Below are 19,805 nucleotides of genomic sequence, written 5' to 3' on the forward strand. Positions count from 1 at the left end.
TTACATCTTGAAATGTAAAGTATGAGTAGGTGCAACCTCATTTTCCACATCTTCCCAGGATACACTGCTTTACCATGGTAGCCACATTCCTGAGATCCACTGCTGAACATCTCCCCAGCTTAGTATCTTCCTTTTTTCCCTGAAGCTATTACCCTTTAGGTGAGAGAGATTTTTAGCCGTTTAACACCTTTCCCTGGGTTTTAAAAACAGGAAAAATCCCAGAATCACCTTCTATATTAGAGTGCTTAGCAATATTTGATGTGACAGCACAGAGTTATCACATGGAAAATAAAACTCGGCAACAACAGAGATTGTCTCCTGAACCTAACACATATATAAAGGCAACAAATTACCTGTTTCAGGAACAAAGACATTACAACACTCACAAAGAAAGAGAAAGATCTTTCTCAGAGTACTTCCTGCAGGACTGGAAGATTACCGTGCAGAATGTATGTTTTAATGAGTTCAGTATTTTAATTCTGTCCATTTCCACCAAAGTGCGGTTCTTGCTCAAACTGAAACTTCAGAGTGCTTAATATGTTTCACACTTTTGCTCAGGGCTGTTTTTTATAATATCATTTTGAATGAGAATCTTTGTTCTAGAAGTCAAGAAACAAACTTACTCTGGATCAATACTACACATAACAACTGCTTTCAAGCATGGATCTTCAAAATCAAGTTGTTTGGGCTGAATTTGGAATGGGGAGCACCCGAATCCTGGAATTTAGTCAAATACAGTGATCTGATTCCCATAGGTGCTGGTCAAAGTATCTGTTGTTAGGCATGCTGGCACTGTTTGGGGTTTTGAGTTTGGATTTTTTTTTTTTTTATTCAAATGAGAGAGAGACAGGTGAAAGCAGACAAATGAAACTTCCTAAATAAGTCTCTTACTAAACCTCCATTAGCTTGACAAGTAAAGACTTTTAGCAAGTATCTCTCTGACGCACACACCTTATCCTGTCATAGCCCAACACTTTTCTGACTACTACTACATTAAAGCCAGCTTTAGTAGTGAACTGAAACTGATGCAAAACTTTTCAGGTCAGGCCTGAAGGAAGGCTGCTTTTTCAATTATCTCCATCTTCAGGTTCAAAATTTGTATTTTAAATAGTCTCTTACATCTGCAGCTGTAAATCAGGCCCAATATCCCATTTTTCTGTTGACTTTGTGTCTTTACCCCTCCCTTTCTGAGCAGGGCACAGAGAGGGACAAGCCCTATCCCTATTTTTATGTCTCACATAGAGAAGCAGAATGACCTGCTGAAGGCTAATATGGAAAGAGTAGTGTCCTACAGCTTCCTTGGCTGTCTCTCTCAGGCACCTCACCTTGCCAGGCCTTTTCAAGTCCGCCATGTAGATAGCTCTTCCCATCACAAAAGCGACTGTAATAATGATATCAACTACTTCATTATTTTTGAATCACTAATTGGCAAAACAATTTAATGTACCCATTTTACTATCTTGAGTTGCTTTTTTAGTACCTGCCTAAGAAGATTTAATGAAAAACTGCCAATGTATACTTAATTATTCATTTAATATATCCTCAGCTATTCTTTCTTTTCGGCATTATATTATTTCTTACATGAGTCTTTATACTTCCCTATTTGGATCTCCTTGGTATTATTTTATTCCATGATCAGCAGAGATAACTCTCAAGAAACCAAAATTGTCTGAATCTACATTAGCAGACTGCCAGAATTTGCATTTGATAAATAAATAAATATCACTTGCAAATGCTTAACTATAAAGTTTCACTACTTTTCTGACAAGATGAAGTTTGCATAGCTCCTACCACAGAACTCAGTGCTGTAATAGATGACCTTGTGAGATCCTGTCCACATGTATTTTCTAAGATATGTAACTTGACAGAACCTGTACTGACTAGACAGATAAGTCAGTAACTCATCTTCATATTGAACAATCTGTACATGTATTTGTGAAGTGCTTCCCAGTGGTGCGTGGCAAATACAGTCATCCCCATTTCAGAGACGAGAGTAGGTCAGAGCCATGACAGAATTTGTATCTACATCTGAATTCTCTGATCATCTGACCATGATCCCTGACAAACGAAGGCAGAAAATGCATAAAAATTTTGTTCTCCTGGCATTACAACAGATCCGTGCATTGTGGTTTAATTTTACTGTTACCTGAAAATCCTACCCAATATTGATACGATAACTGATTTGATGATTGGGCTTCTCTGCTAAGTAGATAACTAGACTAAGCTGCATGCAAAAGTCTCTTAAAACATATTACATCTTATACCTTTAGTCCCAGTTCTTTGCATAGCAAAGCATAAATTTGTCATTTGCCTTTACATGATTGTATTTTATGACCAAGAGTTTATTACCTTCCAAGTTAGGCTTATCATATACAAGAGTCAATTTTATTAGTGTCATGGTTTCACACCACAATGTAATTTTATTCATAAAGAAATTACGTACCAAGGGTCAAAGTTGCCAAATGTAAATGGGAAGCCTTATATTACCTACCCTTAGGTGCCTAACTTACAAAGATCTACAAGAACTACACCAGAGCTGAATGCTGCTTCCTGTGCCAGTGCTGGGTACCTATCCACTTATGCCAATTTGATGTGAAGTAGACTGTGCACTGCTACAGTCTGGAGGGTTCTCTCTTCCTTTCTGCAAATGTTCCCCAATGTGTAATATAATTTTTCAAGACAAAAAAATGCTCCCTGGATTTATCTAGATACAAGAAATAAGTTTTGCCTAAAAAGACGTAAGAAAAAAGCTGATGGAATAGCATGTTCATCTTTCTAAAGGCCTGTGTTTGTGGTTAGTTTCATAGGTTGGTCGTGAAAAAAACCCACCATCTGGGACTGATAATGGCATGTTTTCCTCACACACCCCTTACTTTTGGGGCTGTCTGCAATATTTAGATATGATTCTAAGCATCTGGTTAAATACGCTTTCTGGGCAATGAAATTCCACGCTTATGTTACTGAAAAGCAGAAAAAATCATAACTTCCAGAAGACACAAGAACCTAGATTTGGTTTTGTCCTGGTTTCAGCTGGGATAGAGTTAATTTTCTTCCTAGTAACTGGTATAGTGCTGTGGTTTGGATTTAGGATGAGAATAATGTTGATAACACACTGATGTTTTAGTTGTTGCTAAGTAGTGCTTACACTAGTCAAGGACTTTTTCAGCTTCCATGCTCTGCCCAGTGCACAAGAAGCTGGGAGGGGGCACAGCCAGGACAGCTGACCCAGACTGGCCACAGGGCTAGGCCATACCGTATGATGTCATGCTCAGCATATAAACTGGGGGGAGTTGGCTTGGGAATGGGCTGGGCATCAGTCAGCAGGTGGTCAGCAATTATATCGTGTATCACTTGTTTTGTATATTCTTTTATCATTATTTTTTTTTTCTTTCTCTGCTGTCGTATTAAACTGCCTTTATCCCAGCCTGTGGGGTTTACTTTTTTTTTTTCCGGATTCTCTCCCTCATTCCACGGCGGGGGGGGGGGGGGGGGGGGAGGAGCATGCAGCTGTGTGGTGCTTAGCTGCCAGTTGGGGTTAAACCACTACAGTTTTTCACAATGGGTAAAAAACCCTATAACCAAAATCCTAATTAGCACAGTATTAACAGTCAGTCCCAGGCATCTCATACATTTATTTTAATCATCCTATAGGTAACAAAAATGGGCACAATGCCAAAGAATTTGCACCAGAGAAAGTTTATATCAGCTGGCACAGAGAGACATTCTCAGCAGTGAAATGTGTTGGAACTAAGCAACATATTTCTGTCACAAAATAAAAGCGCAACCATCTATTCTAACTCTGTCTCTAATCCCGGTGGGTTTAAGCAATTACCATTTTCAAAAAAAATTGCAAATTAGACTGCAATTACTGTTGATTGTGGCAGCACTGTTCTTTCAATGAACAAATAGATCAAAAAAATATTAATTGAATTCATGACCAAGAAACTGCAAGTATTACGACCTTATACCAATTATTCACTGCAGGCTTTAAAGTCATGTTTAAATCAATGATTTTCTCATTGCCTTTGCTGAAAAGCAGGTCCCAGGCACATGAGGACAAAGATGTCACCAAGGATTCCTGACACTTCAAATGCTTTTGATCATGCCTCTGACTGTAGGAAACCCATGATAACTCATCAGCCAGGTACACTGCGTGATAGGAGCTGAAAAGGCATGAGCAATAGATGTGCCTGCCCTGTATCATGCCAATCTCAGTGTATTATTTATCCATGATATCTGTCACAAACCTGGTATGAAATTATGAAACCACCTGCAACTCGTGTAAGTAACCAGCCCCATACTGGCAAGTCATGTGGAGCTCTGGAAAAATAATAGTTTCAAACAGAAACATGGAGAACTTCCTTTCACGACAACACGGGAAATCTCACAATTAGAAAAAATCCATTGAGTGGAAAAGCTTCTAGGGAACTGCACACAAACATCTATTTCCAAATGCCCACTTCCTCTAAAAAATCTTTTGTGCAATTGCTCTGGCAAAAGATTACTGTGCCAGCTGACCTCGTTTACTTAAATACAAACATACTCGTTATGATTATACCTCCTATATAGTATACTTGCCTCCCAATGTGTTATAACAAGACAGCTTTTTTCCCCAGTGTAATTTACAATTTATTGACGCTAACAGGTTATTATCTTTTGATGCGCAGCGGTGCATTGTTCAAGAACTGCACAAATAAAGATGGATAATTTTTGAATAGGGGAAAGGGTTTTTAGAAAACGTCCCAACATAAAAATGACTGCTTAGAGAAAACAGTAGCTCCATGCATGCTTTTAACTTCCAATTTGGCCAAAAATCAGATTTAACTTCCAAAGAGTATTCTCCTTCTACATACAACATGGATTAAACGCTTCTGTTAGGAAAGATAAATTAGAGCATTGCTGGGCATGCACACAGGGTGCTTGTTCTGGGGAAACGAGTTCTGAGAGCACAAGCATTTCCATTTTGAACTTTTGCACAAGTGTGCACATGTGAATGTCACTAACAAGGACTCTTATCTACAAAGTGATGCCAACATAGCACTGCTGAAGTACTTGAAAGACAGCAGTACTATTTTGCATTGTCTGAAGCAAGGAGAGAATGGGAGGCAGAATCTTCAACACATTTTTAATGCAGCCCAGCCACCTCTCCCAAACTCAGTGTTAAGTTCTGTGCCTTTCCCTGGTGAGAACTTGACTGAGAAAAGCAGGAGGCTTGACAGACAGGGTCGCCAAGGTCAAAAATTGCTGCATATAGAAAACTTAATATTGTTTATTATTTTTCCTATAATATTATATACATTAGAAAAACAACTAAAATCAAAAACCATAAAAAATGATACTACTTCTCCAAAGCATGTTTCCTTACATATTGCAGAATAATGGATCTGCTTCAGGAAACACCACAAATGGGTAGATCTGTGGACGAACACCGTGAAAGTTTTAACAATCAATAAACATATCCAGAATATTATCAATTCTACATTTAGACACCACTTCAGAAAGCTCAGAAGAATGGGACTAGCTATGAACCAGTGAATAAACCCTATTAGGTAGGGCTACATGCTGCATTAGGAAATGCCATCACTTGGATGGGAAACTAGATCTGAGACAATCATGAGAATGGACTGAGTGACAGAGAAACATATTGCTCATCTAAAACCGGGGTTTTAATTTCCACAGTAAATTACTGTGGTAGCTTCTGACCAAATCTTACATAAAAGGGACGGAATTTCGCAGCGTAATGGTTCCTTCATTCTCAGAGATGAGAACAGGATTACTCTCTTAAACTAAAACTCAAGCCAGGTTATCAGTTAGTATCAATAGGTAATTACACTATCTACAGAAATTACTGCTATCTGTCCCAGAAATTACAATTGCTCCTTCTCCATACTCACCATTTCTGTCAATGGCAAAAGGAACATCAGTTGTGACAATTTCATAATTGCAGATTTGGCTATACTGTGGGGAACAGTCCTCGTCTATGGCTTCTACCTGCAGTATGCTGTCGTAAATCTTTCCCTCTGTCACGGTGGCTTTATACACACTCTCCTTGAAAGCTGGTGAAAACTCATTGACATCCTTTACCTGGATATGGACCACTGCCCTAAAATAGGTAAATAAAGACATCAAAGAGAAAAATTAATTTATCATGACGCATCACTAAAAGCTTGTTTTCAAAACACTTGAACAGACTAAGAAAACATATGTAGAAAACTATGTAAACATCTGCTAAAATGAGATATCATTGAATTTCTCTGTTTAATTTGCCCAATTTAATGTCTTAACGTGGCACTAGGTAAAAACCTATTACCACAGCTGGTAGGGAGAGGGCTTCATAGTGCTCCCTGTTAAAATCGGTCTGCCTCTTAAAATGGACCCCAGCAGAAAGGCAATGCTATCATCCCGGTGAAAAATGGGTTAACAAGCAAAATAAGAGGAAGAGAATTGCAGTAATCTTACATATTCACTACCTAAAAATGGTGAGTTTATGAATATTCTTTGATATTAAACAAGGCTCTCACCTTCTGCTGATTATAATTTTCTAATCCTTTAATTAGTTACAATATTGTACATGTAAACCTTTGAGGGTCAAAAATAACAGGCCTTTAATATTTAAAGAGCAAACTCTAAAGGCCTTTCTTTGAAAGAATTTGCTATCTGGTTTCATAGGCAAGGTGACAGAGAAGTGAAGGGACTTTCTACGTGAATGGCAGAGCCAGTAGTAAAGGCTGGGACCCCAGACAGCCTAGCTTAGTGTGTGGTTTACCACTACAAGAAAGTGTAACGAAGTCTGGTCCCGATCGGCCAGATTTCATTTGGTCAGGCTTAGACCAAAATTTTCCACAAGTGAAATGTACTAACTTGTTACTGACTTGTTACTGAGGGAAAAACATCATAAAATTTAATAATATGAAGCAAAAACTGTTTCTGTGACTTGATGGCTATTTGATATTGCAGGTTTCCTTCTAAATGTGTGTTCTTTTTTAAATATCCTGAAAAAGTTCAGCATGCATTATAGAGCTAATTAAATTTTTAATTGTCATGTGTCCTGGATGAGCAAAATGAAGAATGATTACTATTAATCATTTATTTAAATCGCTTTCAGCAAAACGAACAATTTGTACAGCAGCTATACATGAACACGTGAGTTAAATTCATCTTTAACGACAAATGGTCTGGAGCTTGGTTTCATGAACTGAAGGGGAAAAAAGGCACTGTGCCACTTAAACCTATGCAGGGAATGGGCTCCACAGTAAAAAGTACCACCTGCTAACTTTCAATACCCCTCTCTTCCAGAGGATTTTAATTCCTCTGAGACTGACCAAAAGCTGAGGTCAGAAACACACTGTGCAAAGGCAACACCATTGCAGCTTATATACATGCATGTACTGAAAAAAAAAAGGGCTATTTCTCCTTTCCTACCATTTGAAATGAGATGAACAGAGACAAAACCTACTTAGAATCTGTGAGTATCAATTAAAAGCTAGCTTCCATGTCCTGGATGATCTGCTTAGCCAATGTATTTAATGTGAAAGCAAGAATGGCAAAATAAACCAAAACTGAGATGCATTTCTCCACTTGAACGGGGATCCTATTAAAAGCTTCAACTGGAACCACTGCAGAATGGGTCAAACTACAGGAGGCAAAAAAGAAAAATATTTTCTAAAAGGAAAAAGGAGTAAAAAGTGGATGGAGTATTGCAACAACGATTCATCTTGGTTTTATTTGCTTTCTACCTGACTGCGATATAAAAAAGATCCCTTCAATATGATCTGTGCTGTAGAGCAAATGTATCTCAAAGCAAAAAAAAAAATTTCTCGTCATTTTCACCCACTTGTGAGATTTCTTCCAGTTTGTTCCACCTGGTCCTGATCCACAGTCATAGGCCTGGATGACGAATGTGTATTCCTTCTGCAGTTCACAGTCAATAGGACTTTTTGCTCGAAGACGACCTTCTCCAGACGTCTTGTTTAGCACAACAGCTTCGAAGGGCATTTCTTGTCCATGGATTTTAAAAGCACAGATTTCACCTGTAAGGAATAGTATAAAACAATCATAACAGGGAGGTCTAAGTCTTATGCACTAGAGTGACACTGGAGAAGTTAGTACTCATTTGTAGTTCACATGCTGTTATAGATGGACGAAGTACAGACTCAGGCATCAGTTTATAATACATCCAAAAGGGCCATGAGCCACGTGCTCATATAGCATGATGCGGTGAGTGCAGCTCTGGTCACATAATTCCCTCTTCCTCTGTCATTACTAAATGGTTTCTTAAAGCCCTAGAGACTATTCCCTAGATATTGTACTAACATCAATGTTGAGCTAAATTATTTTTGAGCTAAATTAAGACGACTGTATTTAGTTAAAAAAAATAGCAGAAAGAAAAATAGATAATATTTTAGAGGTGGTCTTTTCTAATCACTGTCACTCCTTCTTTGAGCCACTTGAGCTGCCAGGTGGTAGCAGATGTTCAGATTCTTGCAGTTTAGTTTCCCAACAGTGAAAAAACTAATGATGCAGAATATGGGCACATTCAAAATATATCTTGCTTTATTTACAGACATATATCATCTTTGGAACAGAAGTAGTTGAAGGACCACAGACAAGTGTCCCGTTTGGACATCTCAGTCACCCACGCACATTCACATACTCATACATGAATGCCTTCTTGGCAGCAACTCACTCTGCCTCTAAACTGCCTCCTAATATAATAGATCCATAGCTTCTCTCAGAGGAATACTGTATAACAAAACAGATGATATATCAAGGACTAAAAAAATTGATTTGGACACAAAAGACAACATAAAAAACATTGTGAGAATATGAGTCTGGAAGGGGGGGAAAAAAACCTACAGTTTCTGGTGATCCTTTTTTTTTATCCCTCATACTGCTGGCAAGAATATGCACACTGAATTCATTTTTAGCCACTCCAGAATCCAACTTTAAAAATGAAATATTTATACAAAGACCAATGTGGCTTAAATATTTTTATGACACATTAAACACATGCTCTTTTATGACCAAGTCAGTCTCAGGACATGCATTATAGATTCAAAGCTGTCTCCCACTCACATAATCCTTTTCCATTTATTTCCAATTTACAGTTGCAGCCTTTTGGAAATCTCCTTGCCAATCATATCTGAGTCAACTACCAAATTCTAAATTAACTCTGAATCTATGACCTCTAATTCAAACCTGCCTCCCCTCTCTCTTTTTCTATTAGAATATATTGTTTATTTTTAGAGAAGAGAGTAGACAGTGGCTTTATAAAAGTGCTGAAGTTCATAATTCCCATTATGTGTGAAAAACTGGGAAAGGTGTGTGTGTGGGAAGCATTGGGATTAGGTACACTTAAAGTATAAATACAGGCTTTTTAGGATATTCCATCAACTACCACCATATAGGTTTCCCTTTATTATAATGGCAGCTGAAGCCGAGCTCAGATATATACATTGATATTTAGGCATATGAATCCCACACTTAACAATTGCAATCAATCCTATGAATGTCTTTACAAGATCAGCATACAGTCGTTTTAGTAATTATGAGGCACTGGGAAAATACATTGTTTGCTTGGACATTTGCCTGCTCCAACCCCTCATTCAAGTGGCATGAAAGGGAGGTGTCGTTTCCCAAGACAGACAAAAAATGTGCTCTTTTCCAGGCTGTCTTTCGTTCACCCTCAATGAGCCCAAATATTTGGGCTATAGAAGAGGGAATTGATTTTACCCTGAGAATCAGCCTCTGAAAAGGACTAATACTTTGCATATCCGTAAAAGCAGGCTCCACGATGTTTATGAACTGTTGCATAGGAAACAAAGCTGGAGAGAAGGCTGAAGTGAAGCAGCTTGCTCAGCTTTGATTGTGGGCACCGATCACTGAGTTTGTATCTCAATGTTGTCACACATACCTCTGAAAAAAATTATTCAAAATGAAGCATTCATCTAAAATGATACTGTGGGTTTCAGATTTATTTTAATTGAATACGAAAATAACAGGGTAAACGTGGGAAGACTAATGGAAAAAAAAATTGTTGTGTTCTATAACAGTGGCCTTCATAGTGTCTTAATAACAAAGTTTTCCTCAGACACACAATCCATCAACAGAAATCATAACTTCAGTGTTTTGTGTTTATTATTTTATTGAGCCACTGTTTGATTGTAAACAATACAGCATTTGCAGACATCCAAGCCCACTGTTTTTAAAAAACAGAAATAGCTCAGGGCAGAAAAAAGTTCTCTCAGCCTTAATCTAAACATTTATCATGTTTTCCTCTCCAAATGCAGAGGCCTGATGCAAAGCAATCATAGAAGTAGCACATGTTCTAAATAGTTCTCAGCAAATATTTTAGAAGTCTCTATCCTGCTCCTATGCTAGATACTCCAGCTCTGTATATAACTCCAGTTTTGTCTTTTATATCCCCATGTGCCAAAGATAAAATAATGACAGCTGCGGGGATATGGGGAGATATTTGTAAACAACATTGCAAAATAACCCACATACACTTCCAGATTCTGGCTACAGCAATCTACTTATATGAAAACGATTATAGATGTTTTTAAAAACTAGGTAAGAATTTTTTCAGAAGAAGGATTCTACTACTGTTTCCAAAGAAATGAGCTAACACTGTTGAAAAATGAAAATGTATGGTAACCATAATGATACTAAAAAGGTGCCTTAATGACTATCTTGGAAATGGAAACGATAACGGAGTTGTAACAGCTGTAACAAAGCAGAAAATTAAATAAGGTCCACCTTTACACTGTGAGACACACACACTTACAGATACATAGAACCACTACTACTAGACATTACAAATAGTGTCTTTAAAATATAACAGATACTATTTTTCATTATTAAATGGAGCCACAGGGTTTTATTTAAACCCAGCTGAGCTAACCCCAGACCTACATGATGCCAAGGGGAATTGTGCCAAGCTTATATTATTTACTGGGTTCTTAAGTATGTATTGCTATGCAACTTATTTGAGAAAAAGGAGACAGGGTCTGCCTCTTAATCAGGCTCACAATTCCAGTTGCAGAACAACCACATTCAGGACCTTGGCACCACCCACCTTCCTTCTCCTTTGTAAGGCTGAAATAATTAGGGTGCAAATTGGGACGTTGTTTTCCTCACAACAGACAACACGGCAAAATATTAAGCTTTGTTCTTCATTTCATTTGAATGGGTTTGGGAACAGGTGCATATAGGATTTAGTGATCATAAAAATGGTAAAGGCAGTGAGTTGATAAAATAGGGATAAGCTGGTGATACCACATAAAGGTAGAGGCACATCCATGAAATCCTGTAGCAATTGCCTCCAGGGTAGAGGGAAAATATCTCTTCTCCCAGGGCCAGGATGTACATCCTGAGGGTTTCCAGTTGCTTCCTATAAAAACTTCTGGTTGCAGGGTTGAACTTTACTAAGAGTTGCTTCATTTTAATACGTTTTAATTAAATTCTGAACATTATATTTTCTCTTCAAATCATTCAGACTAGCATTAGCCATAAGCACCTATTAATTTTGAAGCCTACATTATTTTAAGTTGAGAGCTCTGGTAGAGATCCATACGCTATTACCGCAGGGATCAAAATCATATGATTTCCTCTGTAAAAATTATAATAGCCTGAAAAAAGCTATTGACAGTTTATCATTTCTGAAATATAACCAACAAATCTTTCCACTATTTAGAAATTGCTGAAGACAATGTTTCATATTCAGCAATATTTACATGCAAGATTTAGTGATTATAAGCCTCAATCAACAAAATTGTATTACAAATTACTGCCTTTTATATGAAAAACATAACTCACGCTTCTTTCAGTAGAAACAAAAATCCCCAATGTTACTCCTTTAACAACTACATAGAATTATTCACTTGAACTCAAATTCAGAAGTTGTTAAAAAAGCTGCATGCTTATTTTGCCTTTCACAGCTACCTTTGATTTTTCTTCAGCTTTCATTACACCAAGAATACAGAAGACTTCAAGTGAAAAGCTGGGATCTCTGACATTTGATCATTTTCATCAATCGTTAATAAAAGGCAACAGTTGTATGTGAATTAGCAATCACCAAATGTTGTTTAATTTGGTTGTATGAGATTCAACAGGACTAAGTGCTGGGTCCTGCACTTCGGTCACAACAACCCCATGCAACGCTTGGGGAAGAGTGGCTGGAGAGCTGCCTGGCAGAAAAGGACCTGGGGGTGTTGGTCGACAGCCGGCTGAATATGAGCCAGCAGTGTGCTCAGGTGGCCAAGGCAGCCAACAGCATCCTGGCTTGTATCAGGAATAGTGTGGCCAGCAGGACGAGGGAAGTGATCGTCCCCCTCTACTCGGCACTGGTGAGGCTGCACCTCGAGTACTGTGTTCAGTTTGGGCCCCTCACTACAAGAAAGACATTGAGGTGCTGGAGCGTGTCCAGAGGAGGGCAACGAAGCTGGTGAAGGGTCTAGAGAACAAGTCTTGTGAGAAGCAGCTGAGGGAGCTGGGGTTGTTTATCCTGGAGAAAAGGAGGCCGAGGGGAGACCTTATTGCTCTCTACAACTACCTGAAAGGAGGTTGTAGTGAGGTGGGGGTCCGTCTCTTCTCCCAGGTAACAAGCAACAGGACAAGAGGAAATGACCTCAAGTTGTGCCAGGGGAAGTTTAGATTGGATATTAGGAAAAATTTCTTCACTGAAAGGGTAGTCAAGCATTGGAACAGGCTGCCCAGGGAAGCAGTTGAGTCCCCATTACTGGAGGTATTTAAAAGATGTGGTGCTTAGCGACATGGTTTAGTGGGACTTGGCAGTGTTAGGTTTACAGTTGGACTCGATGATCTTAGAGGTCTTTTCCAACCTAAACGATTCTATGATTAACTCCAACCAGAGTTCCCTGAATGTTCTGTCCTCTTCATTGGCCTTATGATTGCTTATGGGGCAGAGGTTACACAGCTGTGTTCAGGATATGTCTCTATGCATGAGTGTATGCACATGTATTTGTTCCTGCCATTAACTCCCAAACCATTTGCTAATTTCAACTACGTTTTAAAAAGATGAGTTGTTTCCCACAAGTGCTATGAAATTATGCACCTGCACAATACAGAGATGCTACAGAAATAGAGTAGGGGTGACAAAGAGGTCACATCTCACTAGATAGCTAACAGTCCACACAAAGACCTTGTAAAAGCTCACCAACAAGAAAAGCTTCAATTCTATCTTGCACCTTTTTGGTACCAGTAAATCAAACATGAAGCTCAAACCTGTAGGAAACCAGGCTTCATTAGTTCACTGCTGACAAAATTACTCATTTATATTCGTATCCTGTTCTGATTTTATTACTCTCTAGCCTTTTACTATATTTCTGTGTGTGTTTTTCTCAGATGTGCAAATCAACATAGCTGATCATTTATTTAGAATAAAGGTTGTGGTTTTATACTTCCTGAGGTAAGCACAGTGTCCCTGAAAGATCCCAAAGTGCCTAAGAATTAAAGCCGCGTGATCACACGCAAATCCACTCACACCTTAGAGGAGACAAATACTCTGTTCAGGAGAAATGCATCTTGAGTTTCAATTCGAAGAACAGACACAGGAACGCCATGACCAAGGCGTTACTGTGACCTCTGAAGACTTGCATATGAATGACAATAACACTGTTTTTTCCTTATGTGTGTCCTTCAAGAACTTGATTCAGCTACATGAATCCATCATGTCATAACAGAGGTATTTGACAACCATCAGTAATGAATCTTGTTCATATACTACATGGCACAACTAGGCTTCCAAGAATTTTATAAAACGTATAAATTTCCTTGTGGATACGACTTTCGCCTTGCTATAACTAAAGGTTTTAAAACACTCTTGTCAATGAAATTGAAGTACTCAGTCTGAATCAAATTTAAATCTTTAACCCTTTACACATGTTCTCTCCACATATAGATAGACATCCAAACACAGGCATGCTGTTCTCTGAACATTGATCAAAGATCTCTGTTGGCAGTTGGAAGGAAATCTGCAAATAAGCAATGCAGTTAGGACTACTATTCAACTCAATGTCTGCTTTCTCAGAAATGCAGCATGGACCCACTACGTGCAGTCGATGTTGGGTTTTTCAATAAGTTGGTTTAGGGGTTGCTATTTCTCTTTGTTTTTTTAATCCAGCCTTCCAGGATAACAACTGTAGACAAGTTTCTCTGCTGGAATCCTGCAAATACCTCCCTGCAGTGCAGAGCTGCCGACCTTTTGAGTGTCTCTGTGCCACAGGGAAGGTTTACTCCTTTGACAAGTTTTTCTATCATAAGCTGTAGCTACTGTTGAAATAATTACAGAACATAGAAGGTTACGTTTTGAGGGAGGACAGGGTAGTTGTGTGGGAAAAGGAGACAAAATAATAATTAGAAATGTAAAATATCTTTAAGGATAGAAAAAAAAAAATTAAGCAAGGCAGTAACTACTGTATATGCTTTTCCAGCTCATTGAAGCCAATGCTATTAAACTCATACTGAAATACTAAAATCCAGGAAGCAATACTGAAATCATAAACAGAGGGAGATGTTCATATCCTAATAAAATACAAAAATTATTATTTCCTCATATCTAATTTTACGGGCAACAAGCTCTGCAAAGCAGGAGCATAAATCTACTGCTACCCTTCCTATTCTATTCCTATGGATTTGAAATTGTAAAGTGGAGGAAACTGCACTTGCTTTTCAAGTGATTCATTGTTGCCATAAGATCATTCTTCTGCTGAAGCAGGGACCAATTGCTCAGGATAAAAAGATAATTCTGTGGGTAGCATATAAGCAGCAGTCATAGCTGGGTTTCTTCCTGGCTCCACGATAAGTTTCCCAGGGAAATCACTTAGGTCATGAAGGCACTCAGCAACAAAGCACCTGAAAAACCTACTCTACAATTTTGTTTTAAAAGTGTAATTTTTATGGACATGCTCTGATTATACTGAGATATATGACCATGTTGTTCTGTTGGAAATTAGACCACCACTGCTTAGATGCATAACACGTCACATTGTGCACTCAGATCCGCACAAGAGATCCTTGCACTCCAGCTTAGATGATGGAGAATTGATACATGTTTATTTGAAGACTGCAATAAACATTGAGGTGGATCAGAAAAATATGTAACAAGGAGATAAAGGTTTGTGCACATAAAAATATGCTTAATGAACTAATGATTGTACAGTTCTCGAACACCCTCTATTGTAAAAGCACAGAAATATAAAATATGTCATTCATTCCTCCCATCAAATGCATATCAAATTAACATTCTATTGTAAATAACCTCAAACATTTTGCAACATTTTCTTCTTTCTGAAATGTGCAAGATTTAAGAGAGAAAGAAAGCAAGAAGGTATGATTTTAAGAACAGTACCAAACAAGTATACTGTTATAATCAATATATGGAGTTCCATGCCCACCTGCAACAATGGAAGTCTTTTTTTAACCTCATGTTTCATGCTTGCAAGTATCCTGTGGATTCAGTAGTGCATCTGAGTATCACACAAACACACATTCAACACATAGAAACAGCTGTCCAATTTAGTTAGAATGTTTTAAGACATAGCACAGTCTCTTTAACGGTTACATGATCATTTCTGAGAAATATTTGTCTTGCCATTTTTTAGAATACCACATTACAATGAAGTATTTGAAAAATAATCCTGCAACTGCGCAGTTAAACCTTCAAAAAAGCACATTAATGAAAAGAACTTTATCCTCCAGGAGCTCAGTGGAGCATAATTACTCTGTTCCCAATTGGGTCATTTTCTGATCTACTTTTTCACACGTGTCAATAACAATCATAAACACATGTATGTGTTGCCGTCTTCACACACACTACCTGCATTATTTGATTAGTGTTCACTTGAGGCTGCAACGTTTGCAATCAGTGATTGCGGATTTCCTGGTGCCGCAGCAGATGAAACATCACTTTGCTTCAGACAGTCATCTTTCAGTAAACACAGAAGCCCAGATGCTACCACTGCCCTAATTCCACATCTGTGTCTGAAAGATGGATCATGAAGTTATTTCACCTCTAGATTAGTAAGGTCTACACTAAGAAAAATAGGAGATAACTTGCCTAGTGAGGCACTGACCCATTTTACTGTGTATATCCTTTGAAAAAAGTGAAACTATTTTTATATGAGAGACCTAGAGGCCTCTGCATGTAAAATTAAAAAGGTTATTACAATGCTTGCAATAATTTTTAGCCACTAAGTATTGCTGAGCTGTTAATGGACAAATGCTAATAAAATACATAAAAGTAGCTAATGATATATAATGTTACCAGAATTTCAAATTAAATAAAGACCTAGGATTAGGAATATTGGATAGCAAATATGTACTGCTCACAGAATTCCTACAGTCTAGTAGGCAAACCTAACACAAATATTTTCTGCTGCAGGATAGGTGTACCAACATGACCTGCTAGATTTGGCTCCCTTATAAGACATACGAGATAAATAAGAAAATGAACAGGACCATGTCACACTCAGATTAGAAAATCAGCAGCTGTTTAGTCTATTGAGGACTCAGCAGACTAACAGAAAAACTTACTTTTTAATTAAACCACTTTCCCTGGGGCCCTGTATCAAGGCAGACAATTTCTGAGATAAAGAAGCTTGGAAAATATTGCATTTATTAAGAATATTCCCCCGAATAATTTTAAATGTATTGTTTTGGGGTATAGTTGGCTAATTCAAATCACATAGTGAATGATGAATTAATTTTTCTCCTTCTTTTTACTCAAAGGCATTGGTCAGCTTTAGCTTGAGAGCTATACCAGGAATCAAAGGAGAGGCAAGTACTAGGAGCTAGGGCTGTCTTGCAAAAATAATAACCATAACATAATTCCAAATATGTAGACCAAACCAGAAATGACTACTGGGCTCCACAGGAAAGTGAGGCAGAAATAAAGGATTGCCTACTGGTTGTTATCAATAGACCTGTGTCCTTCTTCCAGCATACCAATATTTTGAGATAGCCATTCACCCTCTTTTTTTCCTCAGATTTGTAATTTGAAAGATCAGGTTTATGATAACAAAATGTCATTAAAAAGTATTACAGAATCACCTGAGAGCAATGGGTGGTCATTTGAGTCTGCAGACAGTTGGATGCCAGCACCTCTAAGCTAGTAACCAAGTAGTCACATTAGCATGGTGCTGTGCTTCAATGAACATGTGCCGATTCCTGGCTGCCTCATGAAAGCCGGGAGTGAGGGCACTCTGGATGTGCACATAAGACATAAGAAAGGACTGCAAGATCCTCCTATGATTTTTACTTTTTTTTTTTAATGAATTGAGGGCAAAGAAAGTGAATTTTTATGAGAATTGTCTCCAAAGTGTGTGTGCGGATATGTCAGGTTTGAAAAAATAAGTATTAGAGGGGTGCAGTGCAAAATAACTTTGGATAATCGTGGAATTTTCATGGCACTGGCAGCCTATGAAGTGAGATAAAAGGGAAATTATGCAGTCTGGATCTTATCATTGGCTCTTGTTAACGTGCACAGTAAAATACGTCAGAGGCGTGTTGGGTATTTTCAGGACTGTTTCACCTTATGCCCATAAAAATACATGTGAGATAGAACACAGTGAGTGAGAGGATAGAAAAGGGGTAAAGTGCTTACATATCCCCAAGTTTTTACTCAGCTATTTACTCTGCTATGGCCTCTTCTTACAGAAGCAGATTAAATAAAAAGCTTAGGAACATTAATTCAATCTTGGCATGCAGCCTGGGCACAAGGGTTTAATCTGCGCATCCTGCAGACATGCAGTAAAGTAGAGCACTGAGTTTAATTGTTACAAGAGTACCATATGGTTCTTCCTGATCACGGCTTTTTTCATTTGTTTTTACTTCTGCTTGTCTGTCTTTAGATAATCTGAAATATTCAGCTCCAACTATAAAGTCATAATTTGGACTGGATCTCCAGACATGATGAGTTACTTTGGACACAAATGCTTCTACTACAAAGCATCATCACAACTGAAAAATAACATAGTCAAAATTATAGCATCTGGCCTTTTATCAGAATGGAAGTCACGTAGTGAAGATATTAAATTCATGAAAAGAAAAGGTAAATGCAGATCTCTCACTAGATCATTTGCAATCTAATTTGTGTGCACACTTAGAATTGCTACCATTATTTCTAAAAAAGTATATCCAGCTTATCTTACTCCTTTGAGCCGTACAATGTCCTTCTCTTTTTTTTTTTTTTTTTTTTTGTATAGTTTTATTCCTACCATGCCTTTATAAATATAAGCATTGGTGCCATTTTATACTATGCTGTTCTTAAGCATATGGTTGCTTCCCCCACCATCACCAATAAGTTATCAAATGGCTCCAGCCACTAACCATAGTTCTGTCAGTAAATGGCTGCACTTCTATGCAGAAAAGGGATGTAGCGAATTGCCACTCACAGGCAGTTCATGAGAAATCCTGTTTTTTAGGCATAGAAATCAGAGAGACTCCCCACTACAGCTTTGTGTAGGACTGCCTTAGCCTGCTCATACTTAGTATTTTACGCATTAGAGGTGTGAGAACCTCAACTGTGTGAGTTGACTACCTCACTATTTCCAGAGCTGCCCTTGAGCCACTGCTACTTGATATTTTGTTCCTTATTTCCAGCTTTTGATTCTGCTAATAACAGCACAAATACTTAAGCAGTATAAAATCTCAGATTTTTCTGAGACAATAACTTACACCTACTCAGAATTTAGTAAGATCCTTGCTTTTTAATGCAGGAGTGTCAGTCATAACAGGTCCTGATATATTCAGTGATTCAGATGGGACTCAAGTCACCAAAACAATTTCAGAAGCACAGACCCTTGGCATAGTATTTATAGTGGTAGGGGGTATTGTGCACCAGTAAATCTCAGGCTGACTGCAAACATTACTCTTTTATATAATGGTATGATCAGTAATAGTATAAAGTAACTTTTCCTATATAGAAACTTAATCTAAGTTTTTATACTCTCACTGACATGAAAATAACTATACTGGACATCTGCTTTGAACCTAAAGATACAGAACAACCATTAAGAACTCCATAGTAAAAACAGGGGCTCTGTCCCTTTTAAGACTTTAAATGGGATATCTTATGCATATTAATTATTCAGTAATGCAAGGAGGTTTGTTTTCTAAACAGTACATTCAAAGCCACAATGAGCTCAACATGCTGGGTTTCATGCTTCTTTATCATCTAACATATTGAAAAACCCTACTTATTTGCTATATCTCTTAGATATTATCCTATTTGTTGCCCTCATCTTTTCTCTTGAGCAGGAGCTATACAGAGGGCATAAATCATATTGTTCAGCAGCTTTAGAGACGGTTAGCTTTTTTCCCAATGTGAAGTTAAAAAGAATTTGAAACTTTTCATGAAACTGAGCTGCATCAAAATAGCTGTTTTCCAAGAAAGGTCAGATTTTCAATTCAGTCCTCTCAAAAACCCTATCAGCACTGCAGAAATGGCAGAACTATCAAAACATCCACAAAATACTTCTACTTCAGTAAAACTGTATTTTTGATAAATCATATTTTACCAGCCCCATTATAAATATTTAATGACTTTACTTTTTCTCTTTGATTTCTGCTCCCTCTCTGTTGCCCATTGCTGGCTATGTTAGTCTGGGAGCTGTTCATGACATCATACCTAGCTGCATTTTGTGCCTTTTTTTTTTTTAACCTTTTAGAAAAATTACGTTTCCTTGCTTCTTTATGAGAGTGGGAATGCTAGCCCTTCTGAAAACATGTAGCACTTGATATAGATTATAACGGGTCTGGGATTTCGTCCTTGGATTTAGTTCCTA

The 19,805-nt window shown here is 37.9% G+C and overlaps 1 protein-coding gene across 3 annotated transcripts in view; it reads right to left on the bottom strand.

The window, feature by feature from the left end:
- The window catches only part of CLSTN2 (calsyntenin 2), a 394,596-nt gene that overhangs the window by 88,158 nt on the left and 286,633 nt on the right, over positions 1-19,805 (bottom strand). For all 3 annotated transcript variants that reach the window (XM_087739556.1, XM_087739557.1, XM_087739558.1), the window contains 2 exons: positions 7,835-8,030; positions 5,895-6,103 (listed from right to left, as the gene is read on the bottom strand). In XM_087739556.1, the coding sequence (XP_087595682.1) occupies positions 5,895-6,103; positions 7,835-8,030 (405 nt within the window). The remainder of the gene's footprint in view (positions 1-5,894; positions 6,104-7,834; positions 8,031-19,805) is intronic.

The sequence above is a fragment of the Nipponia nippon genome, unplaced genomic scaffold (assembly GCF_047370975.1).
Source record: "Nipponia nippon isolate SJK-2023a ecotype South Korea unplaced genomic scaffold, ASM4737097v1 scaffold_7, whole genome shotgun sequence".
In the NCBI taxonomy this organism is placed as follows: domain Eukaryota; kingdom Metazoa; phylum Chordata; class Aves; order Pelecaniformes; family Threskiornithidae; genus Nipponia; species Nipponia nippon.